Below are 23,777 nucleotides of genomic sequence, written 5' to 3'. Positions count from 1 at the left end.
GGGGGGGAGAGCATTTGTCATAATACAGCAGCAGCTGAGGAGGTAAGAATATTTGGTAGTTGCATTTTGTGCAGAATGGAATGGATTCTTCATTCTCAACCGCACAATGTTTCATTTCCATGGATGTTGAAGCATCAGTCCCTCCAGTCAGCCTGTCGGCTGCTGACATTATAATGGGGGGGGGGGGTCATCAGCTCACTGTTGAAACCATGCCTGGTATTGCTAGTAAAGGAAGACCTGTATTGATCCTAACTGTGAAAAGGGGACCTCAAGAAGCTTTAGCAACACCATAGAGATGTGGCTTGGGACATTGTAGGCTTCCATCTCAGTTGAGTGGAGCAGTGCTGTCGATGGGCCTTTCTGTCTGATTCTGTAGCTGTGAAATGTCAGTCACTGCTCTGGCTGTGTGGAGAACAGGTTCACTCGTGAAAGGGGCAGTTACTGAGATGATCTATAACAGTCTTTGAGTCCAGCCAGTTACCTTCAAAACCAACAGAGTTTTATTCCAGGGATAAGCTTTCGTGGTGTGCCTGCACGCTGCTCAGATAGAGTGAAATGGAAGGTACCAATCCATACTTACAGGGAGGGAGGGGGCGAGCAGCATTTAACATTCAACATAATGAAGGTATTTAACAGATGCAAGGACCAGACAGGAATAACAAGCTTAGTTTATAGGTCCCCGTTTGTTTGGCTTTATATTGGGCGGGGGGGAGGAATAGTAAAGCAAATAAATATATTGGAGATTGGTGTGTAAGTGTACCCTTCTTAATTGTGGGATGCTGAGCGTAATTAACTGAGACCCTGTGGTTATGCTCCACCCATCTCTTCTGAAGCATGGCTGAACTGCAGTGTCCTTTTCTTTAAGGGCGGTGGGGGGGGGGTTGCAGTGCTGTGTCTCTTCTCTTTCCAGACCAGAGAAATGTGTTCCAGTTAGCCATTCCAAGTAAGATCTATAATAGAAGCCTTCATAACAACCACAAGCATCTGTCCTCTTTTTGCGTACAAATTCTGTTGTCTTTCCATATCTGAGGCCAACTTATTCTTGCTAATTTTCTTCATTTTTTTCTCTCTCTCCTTTCTCTTTGTGGACTACTTCTCTTTTGCTGGTTTCTTGGAAATGTAGGCATTAGAGAGGCAGAAAGAGTTCTTTGATTCCATACGAAGTGAGCGAGATGATCTTAGAGAGGAGGTGACTGTGCTGAAGGACCAGCTGAAGGTATGGAGAAATAACAGCAAAGCTGACTCGACCTTTTCGCAGCAATTGGGGCATGATGAAAGAACCGCTTGCTGCCTGCTGGGCCGTATTGTCAAATGCCTCCAGCCGCGTGGTTGGTGGTCTCTGACAGGAAGAAGCCCACTCACATGGCCTGCCATTTGGCAGAAGTCGAAGCCCACAATGGGCGGGAGGTGAGGTGATGCCTTTTTTTATAAGGGTCACCCTCAGTATCATAGATCTGTGCGAGCTTTTGAGTTCTCCTGAAAATCCAAGATGGATGTGAAGCAAGCTTGCCTGGGGTTTTAAGGGGGTGGAGGTTGAGCGCACCTTCTGGTAGGGAAGGTTATGTGAGGTTTTATTGTGTTTTGTTTTTAATTTTTATTTGTAAGCGGCCTTGAGCTATGGAAAAGGTATATTGTAAACATTTTAACAAATTATTCTATTTTTAAAGTTGTAGAAGACAAGAAAAAATGTTTTCCAAGCCTTGATAGAAAAGCTTTTGGGTTGCAGGTAGTTCAGGTTGTGTCACACATTTCATTAGATGAGTGGGGGCGGGGCGGATGAGGAAAATGGCTCAGGTCATGCCGTGTTGTCCTGTGGAATCAGCCCCCCCCCCCCTTTTCCTCCTCAGAAGGCTTCCCTGCAGCTGCTTTCTGACATTTTGAGTGGTCCTGATAAAAATCCTTACATGCCTCTTACTTTTGGCATTTTCTGAGCCAGTATGGCTGGACCATTTTTCACAGAGGTCACAGCATGCCTCCTTCATTCCTGCTGACTATATTCTGCTCTGACCATGTCCCAAAACAGTAACTGAGTTGCCGAGCAAGCAAGCTATAGTCTTAGAGAACAGCCTCATGCAGCAGCAGCAGCAGCTGGTATCTTGGGTTTGGAAACGGTGAGATTGAAGGTCCATTCCACCTCTGACTTGATCTCACTTTGCCTTCATATCTCTCTCTCTCTCTCTCTCTCTCTCTCTCTGACTAACCTGACAGTGTTGCTGTCAAGATAAACTGTTGCTGCGAACTTCTTAGAGAAAGGGCAAAGAAAAAAGCAGAATTAGAATCTTTGCACAGATCAAGATATCTCTATTTATCTAAATAATTTGTGAGAAGGAACATCTTCTCCCATACATTCCTGACTAGAAATTACAATGGGTGGGTGGGGGGTGCTTTTCTGGGGCAGCCCCATGACCTCCCCAAGGAGGTGCACTGACCCCCCCCCCCCAGCATAGTCAGTCTTCAGGAGGTAGTTGAAGACAGCTTTATTAGGACTGCATTTTGATTGGTTTAGCTTTTATTATTGGCAGTCCTAATTAGCATGATTTTATGGGTTTTATCGTTGTTTTTATTGTAAGTTTTTTTATTTCTATTGTAAGTGGCCTTAAGTTCTGCAGAGAAGGGCAGCTAACAAAATAAATACCAGAATGTTTCTTCTGTTAGCCTGATGTACCAGAGGATACATGCATTGTATGCATGAATGTGCTTTGTGCAATCTCAGATTTGGGACCAATTTCATGTCCTAGTTATTCCACTACTATAAGGTATCGTAATAAAAAGGGTTTTTTTATTATTTTGCTTGCAGAAGCATGGAATAATCCCTAATACAGAGGTAGCTACCAACGGAGAAACTTGTGACAGACTTTCATTGTCTAGTGATGCTGTTAAGTTAGCTGAAGATGGCACTCTTGGTAAGACCTTTCTAAACTAATAGTAACGTTAAAAACAATTATAATCGGAACTAACGAATCACCAGCATGCTGCTTGTTCAGTCACTTCTCTGCATTTTGTTTTCTACTTCTGCTGATGATCACATTGCGCAAACTACTCCTTTTCTTTCCACTTAAAAGGGGAATGCCTTTTACTTCCTCCAATCCAAAAAGTAAGTGATTGAAAGGCATGTCAGATTAGTAATGGAACATGTATAAAATGTGTGTGTAACTGTTCTTGTTAGAAAAATATAGAACACGCGAATGTCATGAGGAGCTTTGAAGTTGCTTTGCTCCTGAGCAATACCTGCGGGGTGTGTGTGCTTTTTTAAAATTCCATCCACGTATTCCTGCCCTTTCTCCCCAGGGAGGGCGAAAAGCCGCTTCCCCCTTTCCACCCCCCTCCTCTCATTGTGGCCTCACAGCAGCAGCTGTCTGGAAGGCCTGGCCCGAGATGACCCCACAAGGAGTTTCAGGGGCGGAGGAGGGATTGCAGGAATATGTAGAATAAATGCCATCCACACTGTCTCGTGGATGGTGGAGTGGAATAATGACACTTTCTGTAGTGCTCAGGTGGGGAAGCCGTGTCGGTCAGTCTGAAGCAGCAGAACAGAATGTTGGTCAAGGGGATCCTTCCAGGCCAACCCAGTCTGCTTCCGGGTCTGAGCTTCCATCTGCCTGCCTGTGCAGGAGAAGAAGAAGGGGGGGGTGGTGCACACGGAGGCTAGGCCTTGATTAAAGCTTGGTTGGTCTTAAAGGTGCCTGACGGGACTTTGTTCTACCTTTTAGTCCTGCAATTTTGAAATTATCACAATTGTGATGAGCACCTTTTGAACCCTAAGACTTTCTTGAGCAATAGAATACAAGAGTGAGGAGTTAGGAAAGTGAACAGAGAAAAATGAAATACTCATTCTTAGTTTTCAATATTGTATTATTTATTCTCATGAAGAAAATGGAGTGTTCTGTATACCCCACTCCAGTTAATGGTGGACACAATCCGTGGCTTGGATCCTGCTAGCAGAAAGGGGAGGGCCTGAGGTTGCTGCTGCTTCCCTCCCCACCCCCTTTGCCCACCCTGTGGTTTCTGAGGGTTCCTGCCCTCCAGGGCAGCATTTTGGGGAACACGCTTGGCCGCTGCAGCAGGAGGGAGGGGAGACAAGGAGGGAAAGGAAAGGAAGGTCTTTCATTAGCGGAGTTTTCATGGGGACTCCAAACCCCCACCTGTATATGGTCCAGATTCTGTTTCTGGAAGGAAACCCCCCATTTGGATCATCTTTAGCCCATCTGCATATGCAGTTACTTACAGTTACTTTCTTGGATATAAGTTCCATTAAAATGTACAAGTCTGTCTACATCACTATACATAGAGACTGCCATTTCTCTTGGATCTGTGAAACCTTCACAGTGTCCATAAAAGCAGAACAGATTAGCCAGGGGTGTCAAACTCGTTTGTTATGAGAGCCGGATCTGACATAAATGAGACCTTGTCGGGCCAGACTGGGCCATGTGTGTACCTATTTAAGATTAGGTGGCAGAGACATAAACTTTATAAAGGACACAGACAAATACCAAGGGTTTTTTTTTAAAAAAACCCAAAAAGTTAAAACATTAGCACTCATTGGTCTTAAAGGTGCTTTCTTTATAGCTATCCCATGGGATCCAGGGAACTGGGCAAAGGAAGCTCTGGCTCTTTCCTTTCTTCCCCAGGGGACCAGGAGGGGGAGGAGCCACAGCCAATAGAAGGAAGAGAAGCTTGGCTCAGTAGCTCTGTTGTGCGATTGAGAGAGCCTGGCAAAGCAAGCTCTCCTTCCTCCCCCCTCCTCTCCAAGAGAAGAGCCTCAGCCAATGAAGAAAATAGAGGTTTTGCTCTGTAGCTCCTGTGCAATTAAGCAAGTCTGGCAATGCAAGCTGTGATGCAGAAGGAAGCAAGAGAGAGGGAGAAGGAAGCAGATGACAGCCAGTTGCTCAGGGGCTTGATAGGAGCCCTCTGGGGCTTGATTCAGCCCCCAGGCCACATGTTTGACACCCCTGGATTAGACTTATAAAGATCATACTGTTGCCAGGGATGGAAATCTGTCACTGTTCATTCAGCATACTAATTCAATTGCTTCTTTGGCTTCACATAATTGGCTTAAGCAGCCTTTTGATTCATTCTCTTCTGGGTTTTAAGTGAGGAGGGTGTAAGTTAAGTCGTCTCCCTACAGTGTGGACTCTTCAACTTTCTTAATGATCTTTTAGGCAGAGCCAGTGAAATGGAGATGAAAAATGAGAGTGTGGAGAATGTGAGGAAAAGAGAACTCTTGCAAAATACTGAGCTTGAGGACCGCACAGAGGAGAAGGAGAAGGAGGAGATGGAAATTGTGCAGGAACGTTTGCACTCACAGACGGTGCGCACTGATGGGAAGGCAGAAGCAGAGGGAATCCCAGAAGGCCCAGTGCTGCCACTCAGTCATGGAGTGGAGGAACCAGCTAAACATCATTCAGTACATGTTCCAAAAATAGTTTGTGTCTTTAAAAACGGTGATGTAGCTGAATTAAGGGATGAATGGGGGTTGCTTGGTAATAAAACAGCAGTAAAGGAGATGAATACTGAAAACATTAAAGATGGAAATGTTGTAAATAAAATTGATAAGCAAATTAACATACCAGATCCTTGTATTGAGGCTAATTTGGGAACAATTTTAGTGTCTGAAATACTTTCTGAAGAACAAAATAAAGAAAACCAAAAAGATATTTTAGTTGATGAGGCAGGGACCAGTGATAATGAAGAACTTGAAGAAGCTTTTGATTCAGTGACTCAGAACCCCACAACAACTTCCAGCCAGTCAGAACTACTGAAATGGGCAGAAGACCCCTTTACAGAAGGAGTAAGGATCGAGCCTGATGTTGAGTATCCGGGGGACACCAGAAAAACTGGAGAGAACAAAGTTGTTGGGAGTGATTTGGAGAGCCAAGTTCCTGAAGGTGAAGGAGGTTTTGAAATAACTGATGAAGTTGAATGGGGTAAGAAGGGTTCTGATACAACTGTGGAAAGTAATGAGACAGAAAATGCTTTCCAGCGGCAGGAAACCAAAGTAATCACTTCGGCAGTAGAGAGCAGGGAAACACTGTGTGCCTGTGAAAGTGCACCGGCTGAGTTTATAGAGGAAGAAAATCGACTTAAAATGCAAGAATCCCAGTCCATGTCTTCACAACATGATTTGTTGGTTGAAGAGGAACAAAAAGAGCAAGAGACAAGAGAAAATGGAAATGATACTGGAAAGAGCCACACTGAGGAGACCAAACAAAGAGAAGCCCCCTTGGGAGCAGTGGCTGCTTATTCTGAGAAGAATAACGAGCAGCATGCCATGAAAGAGATTTTATCAGGGAAAACTGTTGTAGACAGTGCCTCTCCAAGTGGATGCCAGATCCATGAGAAAAGAATATTAGAGAATGACTCTAGGAAATGCAGGGCGACAAAACCTGAATCCATACCTGATGGCGAAACACTGGCACACATCTCAGTTGCACAGAAAGAATTTCCTGAAGGTCATGACGAAGATAATCCAACACAAGTTAAATTCGAGCCTCCGGGAGAGCAGAGCACAGAAGAACAAGTTGGAATTGTGCAGGAGCCAGGTGTGATTGCACTCCCAGAGGATACTGGAAAAGCAGGTGAAGGGGACAAAGAAGACGAGAATCCCAGAAAGGCGGGAGAGATGCTTGATTTTGTGCCAGAGATCCAGGAGTCCCAGGAGGTTGACTTCAGCATTCAAGAAGAAAAGTCTGAGAGTGAAGACGAAGAAGCTGGGGAAGAGTATCATGAAGCAATTGATTTTGGTGAGTTTCCTTCTGGAGAACTGAATATTTCTGAAGGGAATGTAAGCCAGAGTAATGAAGAAGAGAAGAATAAGCCAGCGGAAGAGGAAGGCAGAGCTACGGAGGGGACCGTGCAGAAGAAGGTGCTCAGGGGAGGCTGTGGCAATGAATGTAGAGATGAAGAGCAGATTGCAGAAGACCGTAACAAGGAGCAAAACAATCAGAGCTCTGTGAATGAGGCAGTAAAGGAGAGTATATTGACTGAAGGTGATGAGACTAGTCACGAAGAGAAACAAAAGGAGTCTGAAAAAGCTGACTATTTGCACATTGATTCTTCTGTTTCTGCAAAGGCATCAGGTGAAGAGTCCTGCAACACAAATGGGAAGCTGTTAAATGAAAAAACCATAAAAGAAGCTGCTGAATGTGCCTCAGAGCAGCTGGAAGAGCCAGGAGGGGGAGTTGTAGATGGAAGCCCAGAGGAAGCTCAAGTGAGTAAGAAGGGCAAAGGTAAATCTCGAGAGGACTGTGTAGTCGCATAATCCCAGAAACTGGATGGTTGTTGTTTTTTGCATACCAGCCGTCCAATAAGGTTCAAGGTAAAAATTTACTTTTGCAAAATAGACCAAAGAAAACTTTATAACTTCTGGGTTTTAAAATTTTAATATAAATATCCTTTTCTATAGCAGTTATGAATGTATCTGATGATGTTCTTAAATTCTCAGGTTCAATTATCATTTATTACAACAATACAAATCTATCTTAATTCTTCATGAAGTCATTTTAATCACATCAAGAGCACACACAAAGTGTTTTTATTTTTTCAGTATTTGAATGAAAGCTAAGACTTGGATGCTCTTAAGACCTGCTGATCTTCTAGTATATGCTATCAGTTGTCAGACAAATTTATATTTGATTCCAGTAGCTGTAGAGTACAGTACTTTCAATAGTCTTAAAAAGCAGTTGGTGATTTGCTTGAAAGATACAAAGGTGAACATTATATTGTTCAACTATTAACACATTCTAAATTATTACCACATCTTATTGCCAAAATATGGTTTAGCTTCTTCAATGAATGCAGGGGTACTTTGGAATCTGCTCCCTTCACTTGAGCCATCGTGCCCTGAATCAAGCCTTCATTGTCTTGAACATGGTTCAGAACATGTGGGGGTGCCCTCTGTCGCCAGCCTTTCTGTTACCTACTGTTTCCTGCAATGTATTTCTGTCTCTCGCACCCACCCTCAACACATTCAGGAATGTTTTCTTACATGCAGATGATGCTTTTCCCCTTGACTGTTTTGCTAGAAAGCAGGCAAATCTGCATTTCTCCATGAATACCTTAATCATTATTTCAAGTCACAAAAAGAAAATATAGCAACTAGTGCTGCATTATTCAGATAGTACACTTTTTTTATTAACATGAAATCACATGTTTCAAATAAGTCACTCTGTGCCTTATTTCTAAGTGTACGCCAGCTAGGAGGATTTTAATTGTATAATGCAACCTTTTAAAATTTCCCTTTAAGCTGTCAGAGGAAGGTACAAACTATACAGCTATATACAACAAATTAAGTGTTCTGTAAAACTACAAAAGCACAAAAATGTATATCACGTACTGAACTGAATATAATGGAATAAACTTCTTATGCTTAAACTTTGCCCACTCCTTGCAAATATATATATGGCTATATATGTATATAATTAAATTCCTCGGGAGGTGGGAGAGCTCTTCTTTGGAGGTTTCCAAGCAGAGGCTGGATGGTCACCTGACAGCCAGGCGGATCCTGGGAAGGAAGGAGGGCAGGAAGGGTTGAGTTCTCCTGGCCTTCCTTGCCTCTTCCATCAGAGCCACCTTGAAGCTGGAGAGGGGGGGGGCGGGGGGAAGGCAGTTCCTCCCCCTCTCCACTGCACCTCCTGCCTGCTTGGTTGTTGGTGATCAGAAGCCTACCTGATTCTGTTTGGGGGAGGGGCTTTGAAGGGGGAATACATGATGGGACAGCCTTGGAGTCATTTGACTCATTTCTCTGTGGTTGTGGGCAGAGGGAGGGGTTTGGGGAGAGGGTGTCTCTCAGAGGGGGGCAGTCCTCTCCCCAGTGCTCTTCAATGTCTGTATGCTCCCCCTCACCCAGTCAGTCAGTCCAGAGGCTCAGGCTGATGACACCCAGCTCTACCTGTTGATGGACGGCCAGCTGGATACCGCTCCAGATATTTTGGCCAGGGGTCTGGAGGCTGCTGTGCCTGGTTGGTTGAAGCAGAGCTGACTGGAATTGAATCCGTTGACAACACAAGTGCTGTACCTGAGCTGTGGAAATAAATGTGGGGTTAGGAATCCAACTCCTAGCTCTTGATAATGCATTACTGGCACCAACAGTGAAGAGTCTGTGATTTTGGATGCCTCTTTTTCTGTGGAGGCCCAACTCAAAATGTTGCCCAACAGGCATTTTTTCACCTACACCAAGTCAAGCAACTGATCCTCTTCCTCTGTCCCCCAGACTTTGCTACAGTGATCCATGCCATGGTCACCTTCAGGCAAGATTACTGCAATTCACTCTACCTGCCCCTCTGCCTGGTTCAGTAGGCAGCGTCTTGTGTCCTCACTGGTGGACCATCAGTAGGAGCCCCTGTCACACCAGTGGTTTGCCAGCTGCACTGGCTCCAGATGGAATACCAGACAAAGGGATGGAATCAACGTATTTGAGGGACCATCTCTCCTGATCCATCCCCCAGACAGCTCTGCGCTCAACAGATCAAGTTCTCCTGGCAGCAGTCCCTGGCCCCAAAGGGCCAGAGCTTTTTGGGCCCTGGCACCAGCCTGGTGGAATGTGCTCCCATGTGAGATCCAGGCCCTCCAGAACTTTAACCAGTCCCACAGGGCCCGTAAACTAGAGCTGTCCCACCAGGCCTATGGTTGAGGCAGAGGTAACCCGTCTGGTCCGGCCTCCCCCGGGTTCTCTCTCTCTAGCCTGCTCATTTTGGTTTTATAGTATCTTAATATCCACAGTTGCACCTGATGCAAAACCTTCTTGGGCTGTATGAACTTGCTGTACTGTTTCAGCTGCCAGCTAGTATTGTTTTAATTGTGGATCTATCTGTATTGTTTTGTTTTTATTGTTATTGTTGTTATTGTTGTTATTGTCCTGAACCTGCTCGCAGGGTGGGGGCACTAAACAGCCAACACTCCATTTTTATGGAAGGCTTTTTTTCTGTATCATATATCATTGTCTGTATCATGGATGAATTATTATTTTTTCATGTTATTCTGTGGGGGGGTTTACTATTAGAGTCTTTGATGCTTTTTGCTATTATGTGGTTTTGTTTTCATTTTGTCAGTGTTGTCTCCTGTGTTGCTTAATTTCTTATTTTAATGTTGTGAGTTGTCCTGCATACTCTATAGAAGAGCAAGAGGAATCTAATGAATAAATTAACTACGTATATGTAGTGGATCTAGATCCACCCAGTAGCTCTAATAGAATGAAATTCCTTGTGGTTGCAAAGGACAATGACTGGTTTCCAGAGAAGTGGATAGGAAGGTCTGCATAGTCCTGTTGGAAGAGGAATCACCCCACAAAGTAGTATCCCTTTGCCTTTCAAAAAGAGCTTGCAGGGTGTTGAAGCATGAGGGGCGGCAGAAGGTCAGGATCCATAAAAGGAAGAGAGACGTTTGCGCTGCAGGTGCTGAAACACCAGTGCCAGTACACAAAAGATGCATGTTAAGTTCTACACAAGAAATGTAACCATCATTATTGTATGGCATAATGGCTTTCTAAAACGGCCACCTTTGTTTCAGATAGGAAACAAAATACATGCCTTTTCTTACAATCCAGCACATTTTAAGAATTTTATTTTCCCCTGGGCTTGAAAGACTTCCATTCAAGTCCATTGTTTTCCTCTCTATTTGAAAATAAGTTCCAGAGCCACCCAGTGGAACTTAATGAATACCAAATGACAAAATTGCCTCTGTGAAATCTATAATAAAGAGTGATATAATTTTTGAGATGTTGTATGACTCTTTGTAACGGTGTTGATTGCTTCACACTACTATTCAACTGTAAAGATCTGTGAGATTTTTGTATTCCAGTGTTTGACCCTAGAGCTCTTGCATGCTAACTTACAGTAGAAGATTAGCCGCCTTGCATGCCCCAGTGGGGGGCTTCTACTGAAGTGACAAGCATGAAACCCCCTCCCAGTTCTGTTTGTGACCTCATTTGCCTCATGGTACGTGCATTATCATTCCTTTCACTAACATTCATCTTTTTCATTGGTTTATTAATATACAAACTTTGATGTTTTCACTTCAACAATAGCAATATGGAGCATTTTGTATCTTTCTTCCTTCTAGACATACGACTGAAAAAATTAGTTGATGAACGAGAGTCTTTACTTGAACAGGTAATCATGATTTAATATTTCTCTGGGTGTTATCTCTTTAGGTGTGCTTGTTTCCTTAAAATCAAGGTGAATTTACAAGCTCACATTTTTAATTTGAAAGTCTGAACTGTAAAAATGGCTTTATAGAGCTGAACTACAACAAATCTATGGACTTTGTAAGAGAAAATGGAACCAAATTAAGAGAGATTTTTGTAACATGATATGATGCAGGGCCGTATACAGAGCTACACATCATATTATATAAACTTACTTTGAAGTATTCATATTTAAAAATAATAAAAGTGCAAGAAATGAGAAATGGTTGGGCCTTGCTCATATTTGAAACAAGAAACCCTAAAAAATACATACCTTGTTTTTTTCTTCTCAGAAAGGTACTTTCCATGATATAGCCCAAAATACAGTCTAAAACATGTAAAGCAAAGCATTAAAAATAATTTCAATATATCTGTTTCCAAAGACGATAGAGGATGATAGAGCAACAAAACAAAGCTAGGGGTAGACAGGAGGGATTTTGTACAAACCTGGAGGAAGTCCCTCGGGGTGCAGAAATGTCTGGAATCTATTTTTTTAAATAAACTTGTCAGGCAGGCCTTGTTTTGGGCAGGAGCTCACAGGAGCAGAACTCTGGAACCTCTAGATTTCACGGTGCTCTTTCTTAATCCCTCTGCCCCCAATACTCGCTTCTGGGCTCCATTGTTCAAACCCCCTGTGAAGATTTTGATTAACTCTTAATCAAATATTTTCTTAATATTTTCCCCAACAAAAAATGGGAAAAGAACCAAAACATCTAAAGCAGACAGATGGAAATCTTCATCGTGCCACTGTGGCCACATAGGAGAAAGTCATTTAAAAAGTATGATGGGAGTAAGGTTTTCTTAGGACAATTATATTTCAAGAAGCATTTGCAGGTGAATGCTGAGCTGATACAATTTAGTACACCTTCTGGTGATATTGGGGGTGTGTGGCATATGCAAATGAGTTGTGCTAATGAGCCCCGGCACCTCTTTTTCTACTAAATGACCCCTGTCAGGGGATTAAAATTCCCCAAAATAACACAAACAACACAAATGAACATCAGCTGAACTGTTTGGGGTTGTTAGACAACCACAACAATATTCCCAAGCCTTGGTTGCTGTCAAGCAAAGTTGTGTGTTGGGGGTGTGTGTGTCAGGAGTAGACTGAGAGGTCGAACAGCCCTGGGAATTGTGCCCCGCCCCAACTGCCTTGTTCTCTGGAGGAGAAAGACTTGTCAGGGTGGGACAGCAGCAAACCCACATGCCTCAGTCCAGCCTGGGCCAGCATCGAAAATGTGGAGGCCAAGGAAAAAAAGCAGAACATTTGGAAGAATGTTTTTAATGTTTCCAATGAAAAATAGGGGGAGCACTGAACAAACGTCTTTGAAATATTTTTCTCTCTTAGAACGAATAAAATGCTTTTTCAGTTCTTCCAGTGGACAAATTAGGAAACTGAAGTACAGGGAAAACCCCTCCTTTCTTTCTTTGGATGAGAAAAATCGCTTTAAAAGCATTTACTTATTCCAAACAGTTTTTCTAGGGGAAAGATTGGGAAATTTGTGGAGGACTGGGGGTGGGGTGTGGGAAGTATGATTTGGAAGGAACGCAAGCTTTTCCTCGTGATATGCAGTATGAAGTTTTTATGTCAGTCTGCAGCACTAGATCATGCAGTTCCTACTGTGGATGTACACAACATTTTCAAGACCCTTTTGGTTCAAATATAAATAATTTGAGCAAGTTAATATGTGTAAATGTATTTGTAGTTTAGTGTTCTCAGTTTTAACAAAGTTTAACAATCCCCAATGCTGATAGTCCTACTCTTTGTGATTATATGTGAATGTTTCACTCCAAATAATACATTCTAAAGGTTGCTCCCTACAGAATTTATTTTCCATCTTCAGCTTTTTTTTTACCTCTCAAATGGCAAAAAGACACACATGCTGTGGTAGCAGAGGGTGCATCAGTTTGCAGTTCTTTCTCAATTTGGGTATCCTTGCAATTTTTCTGATAGAAAACAAAGACATCTGTACTTAAAACTTATTGTGCTAAATATTCCCCCCCCCCCCTCCATAGGAAGCGTGCTGAGTGCTCTTTGGTCAGTCGCAGTTCTCTGAGCTTTCTCAGCCCCGCTGCCTCACAAGGCGCTTGCAGTCCCACAGCCAGAAAATGTAGGTCGGTGGGGAGGGACGAGGGGGCAGGGAACTTCATTAGATTACTTCCTCCCAGGGGTCATTCATTTATTTAGTTACTATGTCCTGCCCCATTCTTATCCCTGAAAGGGAACTGAAGCAGCTTACAAAACACAAACCTGCCAGATTTACATGAACGAAGTGAAGGGGGAGGGGAACCCGAAGGGCTGCCCCTTAGAGGAGGAGGGCAGGGAGCTGTTCCTGGTGGCAGCAGAGGAAAGGACTCGCAGGAGTGGGTTGAAATTCAGGGTGGGAAGGGACCAGCTGGATATAAGGAAAGGTTGTTCAGCAGTGGGGGAATCGGCTCCCGAGGGAGGGAGGTGGTGAGTGTTCCCCCCCCCCCACTGGCAGTCTTGAAGCAGCGGCTGGACAAGCCCTGGTCAGGGACACGCTAGGCTGATCCTGCATTGAGCAGGGGGGAGGGGAGGGGGGGACCAGGTGGCCTGTGTGGCCCCTGTCAACTCTAGGATTCTATGAAAACAAAGTATAAATGCAGAGAAAAAGTAGACGACATCCTAGGCAGGGCTTGAAACCAAGCTGGCAACCATCTTCCCTCCATTTCGCCCTCAGCAGAGAGCACATAGCAGCCGGCTCTCTACGGCCGACCAGACCCCAGGGCTTGCAGCGGGCAAGCAAGGCGGAGGAGACTGCCTCTCTTAAGTGCGCCTGCACCAGGGAGGAATCATGTGACCAGTGGTGGCTAGGTCACATGCTTCCTGGAGGCAGCTGGTTGGCTGCTGTGTGAACAGAATGCTGGCCTTGATGGTCCAATCAGAACTGCTGAACCGAAACTGCATATATGAGTTTGTCGTTAATCATAGTAATTTACCAATTCAGCATCAGTCAATTTCAGTTCATGGTATTAATGTATTATGGGCCTCACTTCAGTCTTGTGCAGCATTGAAAGCTTTAGCTATGCTCCATCTTCTTTGTGGTCTCTGAGAGTAGAACGCCTGCGCCGACTCTGATCAATATGCAGCAAGCCTGGGATTTCCGCACCATGACACAGTGAGCATGCCCAGCCCCCCCCCCCCAACATGCTCACTGGGCAGCGCAGACATTCTGCCCCCGTTCCTTCTGTCTGCTGTAAGATCCTGATAGAGGAAGACTGACAGCAGTGGGGAAAGGGGGCAGGTGGTGTGACTGCACAGATGACCACTTGAAGATCATCAGTTACAGGTAAGTGACCTGTTTATCTTCTTGCTTTACACCTAGGGGAGATTAGCAAGCTAGACATTTCTGGAGGCAGGAGCCATCTCAGGACCAGAACACTGATCATGCCCCAGTTCTCCGGTGGTCTGGACAGTGGGTCGGTCCGACTACCGGGTATAGGCTCCTCCTCCTCTTCACAGGGTCGGGTCTTGAAGCTGATCCGAAGGGGGGGAGTGGCCTATACCACCAAGCTCCCGCCAGTTTTGTTTCCCGGCCCTGCTAGAGCAGGACGGTTTCTCTTCTGCAGCGTGCTTATAGCAGCGCTGAAGATCCGAAGGAAGAAGACTTTGCATTTCTGGAGGCTGGGGACTGGGAGCGTAGGGGTTTCCCCCGACAAACCCAGCCAGCGGACAAACGCGCAGGGCTACTCACGAGTAGTCCCCGCGACGACGCAGCAGGCTCCGGAGGCTGTTGGCAAGCGCGGAGGTCCGTGGGGCTCCGTTTCCACTCGGACACGTGTGGAACGGAGCGGAGAGGAAAAGCGACGGCTCTTTGAAGAGCGGTAAGTCGTCCCGCGGCAGGGAGAACCTGCGCGGGCGATTTGGAGCCGGGGGGGAGGGGGAAAAGGAACTTTCCCCTTCAGGCTGCATGTTTTCCCTTCGTGGAAACCTGCTCAAGGGACTGCATAGTCCGGCCTGCCTTTCTTCTCTAAACCCCGTTGATCCGAAGTAAGGGTCTCCATAGCACAGAGTTTTTACACATGCAGTTCTGCAGTACTAAGCTCTGCTCACAGCCCGATTTCAGTCCTCGGTGGTTTTGCGTGCAATGCTTTAGCCGATAGGGCAATCAGAGGGCTAGTTAAAGACTTTTTTAATGCCCTCCATTTTGGAAACTTTCCCGCCCTTTTATTGTAGCCTGTCTTTCTCATTTCCCTTATAGGGATCTGGTGTGCAGACAAAATGGCGGCTAGCTCCCAAAGCAACTCTCCAAGCGAGTCTGACTTGCCTCTTTTAACAGGAGCTTTGTCACAGCAACAGGAAACTCAGAATCCTGATATCTCAGGCGAGGACGCAAAATCTAATCTTTTGCAATGGCTCAAAAGAGAGATGTTGAAGGAACTGGGGCAGGATCTTGCTCAACAGGCCCCTTCCCTTCTGAGGCAACAAAAGAGGAAAAGACCCAGAGACCTCAGCCCTAGTGACACTATGGGACAGTCTAAGGGCAGGATGCATCCAGGTCTGGACTCCCCTCTTCTGAGTTCAGCTGAGGAGTCGGAGGACTCTGATCAACAGTCTGAAAGGGAGGAAGGAGAACTTTCAGATGAGGATGAGGAAAAATCGGACACTGTGCAGTCTAGACTTTTCCCTTTTGAATATTACTCTAAGCTACTTCCCAAGGTCTTGAGAACCCTTAATTTTGTGCCTACACCTAAGGAAGATGAGGAGCTAGATCCCGATTTGCCCACGGGATCAGGGGAGATGATGCCCAAACTGGGCAGTGTCCAGACGGGGGTGCCTTTACCAGCCACCTTTTTCGCTCTAGTTAAAGCAGAGTGGGAAAAGCCGGCTAAGCCCAAGTCTAACCAGCAGATCATTCCTAAACTCTACTCCCTTATTCCAAAGGCCACTAAGAAGTTAAAATTACCAACAGTGGACGATCCTGTGACTAGTTTGATCTCTAATTCGGTCCTCCCCATGGATGCAGATGGTCTTCCTAGGGATCCATGTGATAGGAGGATTGAGCAGGCCTTGCGGAAAGAATTTGAGGCAACATCATGGGCAATCAAAGCGGCCACAGCATCTTCTCTTTTTGCTAGAGCAATGTGCACGTGGTCCAATAACTTAGCAGCAGCAGATAGTGGAGCTCCCAAGGAGTTTAAGGATGAGCTTAAAAAGATTGCTCTGTCTGCGGCCTTTGTGGCAGACAGTTCATTAGACACTATGCAGCTAGCTGCCAGAGCAATGGCTTGTGGAGTGGCAGCCAGACGCAACATTTGGCTGCGCAATTGGGAAGTGGACACTACTGCCCAGGCCAGAGTGGCAGCAGTCCCCTTTAAGGGATCCTTGTTGTTTGGGGAGGGTCTGGATAGATTCCTCATTGAAAACAAGGATAAAAAGAAAGTCCTTCCCTCCAAGGGTAAGGAGACCAAGCAGAGGAAGTCCTTTTCGTCCTTTCGAGGGCCTAAGAAACAACCCAGATCAGGTCCCTTTCGTCCCTTCAGGGGAAAGTGGCAGCAGAAAGGGCGTGACTCCAAACCCTATTTCTCTGGGAAGTCAGACCAAAACTCTAAATCCTCTGCCAAAAAAGGAGGACCCCAATGACTACGCCCTTCATCACATAACGGGGAAAATAGGGGGTCGCCTCTCATCTTTCAAAGACATCTGGAGTCAGTCGATTCAGGACAAGTGGGTTCTGGATGTAGTGACTCATGGATATGCCATAGAGTTCCTTGCCCCCCCTCCCAACCACTTTCGTTGGGTTCCACGAAAGAGAGATTTGGCGGCACACAATGCCATGATGGCGGCCATTCATCATCTGGTGGATATAGGAGCGGTGGAACCGGTCCCAATCTCCCAGCAGGGTTTAGGAGTTTACTCCATCATATTTTTAGTTCCAAAAAAGAACGGGGAGTTCAGGACCATCCTGGATCTGAAATGGCTCAACAAGTTTGTTCCAACAAAGCACTTCAAAATGGAGACCCTTCGGTCGGTGTTGCTAGCCATTCAGCCCCAGGATTTTCTGGCCTCGCTGGATCTGTCAGAGGCTTACCTGCATGTACCCATTCGGGACTCACACAGGAGGTTCCTACGTTTCTCCTACGGGGGAAAACATTTCCAATATCGAGCACTGCCATTCGGGCTGAAATCATCACCCCGGGTCTTTACGAAGGTTCTGGTCACTCTGGTGGCGGAGCTGAGACTGCAGGGAGTGGCTTTGTTTCCTTACCTGGACGACATTCTGGTGAAAGGGGGGTCATTCCAGCAATGCCAGGAGGACATGCACCGAACAGTGACCATGTTGCGCAAGCATGGATTCGTTGTGAATCTAGAAAAGAGCAATCTGCTTCCATCCCAGAGACTAGGGCATCTGGGAGTGGAGATAGATTCAGTCCTGGACAGAGTTTTTGTATCCCTGGAGAGACGGGAGAAGTTCTGTATCCTCTTACGGGGGGTTCTACAGCAGAGCAGGGTGTCAGTCATGGTTTTAGCACAGCTACTAGGGATGATGGTCTCCTTTCAGGACCTTCTCTACTGGGCCAGGTTTCACACTCGCCCCTTGCAGTTCTTCCTTCTTCCGTTCCAGGAGGCCATAGGGAACAAGATCCCCAGGTTAGTGACATTAACGCCAAACTTGAAATCCCAGTTGCAGTGGTGGTTGGACCCGAGTCTTTTCGGATCAGGCCACCCTCTGCGCGAACCCCTGAGGGTATGTCTTACCACGGATGCCAGTCTTTGGGGCTGGGGGGCTCACTCTCAGGATCAAATGATCCAGGGTCGATGGGAACCCCACGAATCAAAGCGGAGCATCAACTTCTTGGAACTCAGGGCGATTCGATTAGGACTACAGGGTTTGCAAGCAGTCCTGAGGGGTCACCATGTTTTAGTGAAAACGGACAATTCAACAGCCAAGGCGTATGTGAATCGACAGGGAGGGACCAAGGTAAAGTCTCTCCATGCCGAGGCCAAGATTCTCTTCGAATGGGCAGAGAACAATCTCTTATCGATCAAGGCAGTACATGTTCCCGGAAAGGACAATCTAGTGGCGGACTGGCTCAGCAGACGCTGGTTGGACCAGACGGAGTGGATGTTACACAAAGACACGTTCCGTTTGATAGTGGACAGATATGGACCGGTGACAGTGGACCTGTTTGCCACGGCAGAGAACCGTCAGGTGGACAGGTTTTTTGCCAAAACAGAGACATAAGAGCGGAAAATACCGACGCTCTCAGCGCAGAGTGGCCGGTGGGACTTCTATATGCCTTTCCGCCCCTGCCTCTTTTACCCAGGGTAATTCAGAGGGTGGTGGTGTCACGGGCCGAGATGGTATTGGTGGCTCCCTTCTGGCCAAGGAGGTCATGGTTCCAGGAGCTTATGAGGTTGTCGGTCCAGCCCCCCTGGCGCTTGCCGAGGAGGGACGACCTTCTGGCTCAGGGCGACATTTTTCACCCCCAACCAGACTTACTACAATTAACAGTCTGGAGGTTGAGCGGTTTCAGCTCGAGGGACTAGGTTACAGCAAAACGGTGGTAGATACTATGTTGGCTTCACGTAAAGGTTCCACAAATAGAGTATACAATACCACCTGGAAAGTTTTCTCATCGTGGTCGGCCCAACAGGGGTGGGACCCGATGTCTGTAAAGGTTGATGGTATCCTAGGTTTTTTGCAGGAAGGAGCAGACAAGGGACTTTCCACCAGCACGTTGCGAAGGCAGGTGGCGGCGATTTCGGCTATACAAGGGGTACGGGGTCGCAAGACTCTGTCAGCGCATCCACACGTTAAAAGGTTTCTGAGGGGTGTTTCTCTCCTAAAACCGCCACAAGTACACAGATTTCCCTCTTGGAGGTTGAATGTAGTCCTTCAGGCCTTGTGTGGGCGTCCTTTTGAACCTTTGGCTTCCTGCGGGATCAAGGAGTTAACCTTTAAGACCCTGTTTTTAGTAAGCATCACCTCGGCACGTAGAGTGTCTGAGTTAAGGGCATTATCAGTTGATAAAGAGCTGTGTGTCTTCCACAATGAGAAGGTGGTTCTGAGACCAGACCCATCTTTCATTCCTAAAGTCAACTCCTTTTTTCATAGGTCCCAAGAATTGGTTCTACCAAACTTTTGTCCCAATCCAAAATCACCAAAGGAAAGGGCATTGCATTGCCTAGATGTTAAGAGGGCGCTTAGTTTTTATTTAGAGCGTACCAAAGAGTGGAGACAATCAGATTCGTTGTTTGTGTCCTTCAGCAAAAAATCGAGGGGACGACAGGTTTCTACTTCATCCCTTAGCAGGTGGCTGAGAGAGTGTATCGGTCTGGCTTACAAGGCGCAGGGGCAGAACCCTCCAGAGGGAATTACGGCTCATTCCCTGAGGGGGGCAGCTACATCGGCAGTGTATCGGTCCTTTCCGTCATTGGAAGCTGTATGTAAGGCGGCGACATGGAGATCGGTACACACATTTACCAGACACTATAAGGTGGACAAATGGGCTTCAGCGGAGGCGGCCTTTGGGAGGCGTGTGCTGCAGCATGCACTCTAAACAGGGAAGCCGGTCCCGCCCGGGGATGTCAGCTTTGTTACGTCCCAGTAGTCGGACCGACCCACTGTCCAGACCACCGGAGAACGGAAGATTGGTCACTTACCGTGAAGCTTCCTTCTCGGTGGACTGGCAGTGGGTCGGTCCGGCCCGCCCGTCAGAGGTTGAGCGGCTTCCTGGGTTTTGGAGATGGATCCTGGAGCCTCGTCCTTTCTTTCCTGAGTACTATGGTTTGTTCTGTTTGACAACGTTGGTTTCAGTCTCCTATGCAGGAGTTTTTCTGGAGCTTAATAAATGAATTTCCTCATTCTCCTGCCTCAGTTTGTGAATGGGGAGGTCGTGGAACTGTTTATTCCTAGGGGGATGCGGCTTGAATACACCTGGCGGGAGCTTGGTGGTATAGGCCACTCCCCCCCTTCGGATCAGCTTGAAGACCCGACCCTGTGAAGAGGAGGAGGAGCCTATACCCGGTAGTCGGACCGACCCACTGCCAGTCCACCGAGAAGGAAGCTTCACGGTAAGTGACCAATCTTCCGATATCCTCAACCATTCCGTCAGCCGCCACCGCCACCCTCACCATCCACCTGGGACCACTGTCAATGGCAGCACCTGTATGGAGCCTACCCTCTCCACTCTGCCTACCCCTGGATCCCCCCTCACGACCCACCGGATTCAGACCAGTGATTGGAAGCATCCTAGAGATCAAGGGTCTCCTGTCGACCCCCTTGACAGTGACCTTCAGCAACAGTGTCGGTACTGACTCCCGCCCTGGACCGCCGCAGGAAGGACAAGCCTCAACCCAAGAAGCCTGTCAAACCGACTCCACCTACTGACCCAACCTTAACTCCATGACTGTCCGATCACTTTGATGCCGAGGCGGCTTCTTCGGCACTGAATTCAGACTCTGAAGGCAAAATCTCGGAAGACAAGGTGCCTACAGAGCCTTCCTGGAATATGCAGGGGTCAGATAACCTCTCCGACTCTCCTTCAGAGGACTCAAGTCCTGTGGAGACTTTATTAAACATATCGCTCAAGCTTCGTCTCTCTAGGTGGTCCAGCCCCAACCAGCATTTGCTGCTGCAGTGTTCAGCGGTCTGCAGAGTGACGCATCTACCGCTGCGGCTTTACCCATCAACTCTGTGATCCTCCAAGCCACAAAAGAATCCTGGGCTGAGCCCACTCCCTCTCCAGTTTCTTAAAGGTGGTTGGATCACCTGTGCAGGGTGCAGGAGAGCGGAGCTGAATTCTTATTTACACACTCTCGCCCTAACTTGGTCATAGTCTCCTTTTCTAAGGCACATAAAACTCATTCGACACCCCCCCCCCCCTTGGATATGAAAGGCAAGAAACTGGGTGCCCCAGGCAGAAATTTTTATTCCGCAGGAGCCTTGGGTATCAGGGTTTCCAGCTACTCCACCAGCATGGCTCGCTATCAGTACACCCTGTGGGAGAGACTTTCCGACTCCATTGCTTCTCTTCCAGAGGAAGAATGTGCGTCTGCAAAGAAAACTCAAAAAGAAGGTATGTCACTGGCCAGGCAACAACTGAACGCTTTGAAGCCCATGGTCAGTATCTCTGCAAAGACATTAACCCCCCTGCCATCAGCATTATACCTGGCTCCATGCCACTGCTCTCCAATCTGACCCTAAGGCCTCTGTAGAGGATCTGTCTTTTGAAGATGTTGGCCTCTTCAGCTGTACACGGACTCCATTTTACAAGAAATGAACAAGAGCACTCTCACGCAACCTGGGCGTTTTGTCCTCCTCTCGATTTGGCAAGTCTAGGTCTTGGAACAAACCATGGGCCTGATGGCCTTCCCAGAGGTCACGTCCTGAGCAAGTTTGGAAACCTCACTTGTCACTCCACCCCTAAGTCAACGTATGGTAACAGATGCAAATTTCTCGCTCTTCCTCACAGTCTTCCAGACCCAAGGGGTCCTGCAATCCCAAACAGGATATTTGTCTTTTCCAACCAGGCCTCCCTAATCATCCACCTCCGCTCCTCCGGACCCATCCACCTGTACTAGTACTTACCAGCCTGGAGGCTTGTGACTTCAGACAAATAGGTTCTTTCCTAGGAGGGTTACGCGATAGAATTCATTCAGACTCTGCCCACATCAATTTTGCTAAAACACCTCCCTCATCAGCACTTCTTCAGGATGGACCAAATCTTCTACAAAAAGGGGCGATAGACCTAGTGCCTTCCAGGCTCAGGGGCCGAAGCTTTTATTCCTGCTATTTTGTGGTGCCCAAGAAGTATGGAGGGATCCATCCCATCATGGACATAAGAACATAAGAGAGGCCATGTTGGAGCAGGCCAGTGGCCCATCCAGTCCAACACTGTCACACAGTGGCCAAAAAGCCCATGTGCTATCAGGGGGTCCACCAGTGGGGCCAGGATCTCCACGAATTCATTGTGCATCAGAAGTTCCACATGACAGCCTTACGGAACATCTTACCTCTTAACAAGCAGGGAGACTGGACGGCCACTCTGGACCTGCAAGATGCGTCATCCACCCCACCACAGGAAGCACCTTCATTTTGCGATTGGCTCAGAGCATTTTCAGTGCAAAGCACTCCCCTTTGGGCTGTCTACAGGGGAGGGACGGTGGCTCAGTGGTAGAGCATCTGCTTGGGAAGCAGAAGGTCCCAGGTTCAATCCCTGGTATCTCCAAAAAAGGATCCAGGCAAATAGGCGTGAAAAACCTCAGCTTGAGACCCTGGAGAGCCGCTGCCAGTCTGAGAAGACAATACTGACTTTGATGGACCAAGGGTCTGATTCAGTATAAGGCAGCTTCATATGTTCATATGTATAGTCCCTCGGGTCTTTACCAAAGCTATGGTGGTCATTGCGGCTTCCCTGAAGCTCCATGTGGTGGTCCTGTTCCTGTACATAGATGACTGGCTCCTGATCACAGAGTCCAAGGCCCTCCTGCTTTGACACATAGCAGCCACACAGCATCTTCTGAAAACATTGGGCCCACAAATAAACACCAAGAAGAGCCATCTGACACCTTCTGCCAGAGTGCAGTTCATTGGAACGATCTTAGATTCCTGTCTTCATTGGGCCTTTCTCCCTCAGCAGCAGGCAAGAGACGTTATCTCTCTGGTTCAGTTGCTAGACAGGCAGACACGGCACTGTAGATTCAATGCCTGCTAGGCCTGATGGCAGCAATGACAAATGTACTGTTATTTGCCAGACTGCATATGCGCATCCTTCAGCTGGAGTTGCCTAAGCACTTTCGCCCGACAGTCGACCCCCTCCCCACTACAACTTTACCTTCCCCCAGAGATCCTCGCTTCGTTGGACTGGTGGAAACTGGAAGCCAGTCTTGTTGAGGGTGCTACTTCCACCTTCCTGCCTCATGCATGAGCATCACAACGGACACCTCCCTAGGGGGCTGGGGTCTCTGTGTGGGAAGCCCCTGTCTTTTGCTCACCACCGCATTAATTTCGTGGAGCTCCTAGCAATTCAGTCTGCTCTGCAATTATTTTGACTGCTCATCACCAACCAGACTGTCACGATCCTGACAGACACCCCAACAGCCCTCAATTATGTCAGCAGGCGGGGGCACCCTGGCCTTGGACCTCTGGACCAAGTGCATCGATCTCCAGTGCTTTGTGATGGCAACCGCCTTCCAGGGGAGCTCAGTGCACAAGCAGACTCCCTGAGCAGGGGAGCTTCTTCCCCAGAGGAATGGGAGATCAAGTGGACCTTCAATCAATGTGTTCGCCACTGCTCAGAATGTTTTGCTCCAGAGGTGGAGTAGACCAAGCCTCCCTGGGAGACGGTCTCCTGTTCCCCTGGGCCCATTGGTTTCTTTACCTGTTCCCCGCACTACTTCTTCTCACCAAAATAGTGAACAAGATCTTGAGGGAGCACCCAGATTGCATCCTGATTATGCTGTGGTGGCCATGCCAAAGCTGGTTCCCAGTTCTTTTGAGGCTGGCACAAGGGTCGTTCCATTGCTTTCCCCCAGAGCTGGACTTCCTATCCACCCACAACAATCAGCTCCTACATCGCAACGTGCCTCATCTCCAGTTCACTGCGTGGAGAGTCACCTTTCCACCTACTCAGC

At 47.2% G+C, this 23,777-nt stretch overlaps 1 protein-coding gene across 1 annotated transcript in view; it reads left to right on the top strand.

The window, feature by feature from the left end:
• Positions 1-23,777, top strand: part of LRRFIP1 (LRR binding FLII interacting protein 1) — a 104,029-nt gene that overhangs the window by 74,448 nt on the left and 5,804 nt on the right. Inside the window, exons 14-16 of the mRNA XM_060257070.1 lie at positions 1,124-1,216; positions 2,798-2,903; positions 11,056-11,105. Of these exons, the coding sequence (XP_060113053.1) occupies positions 1,124-1,216; positions 2,798-2,903; positions 11,056-11,105 (249 nt within the window). The remainder of the gene's footprint in view (positions 1-1,123; positions 1,217-2,797; positions 2,904-11,055; positions 11,106-23,777) is intronic.

The sequence above is a fragment of the Heteronotia binoei genome, chromosome 16 (genome assembly GCF_032191835.1).
Source record: "Heteronotia binoei isolate CCM8104 ecotype False Entrance Well chromosome 16, APGP_CSIRO_Hbin_v1, whole genome shotgun sequence".
Classification (NCBI taxonomy): Eukaryota; Metazoa; Chordata; class Lepidosauria; order Squamata; family Gekkonidae; genus Heteronotia; species Heteronotia binoei.
This window is presented reverse-complemented; position numbering and strand designations above follow the sequence as displayed.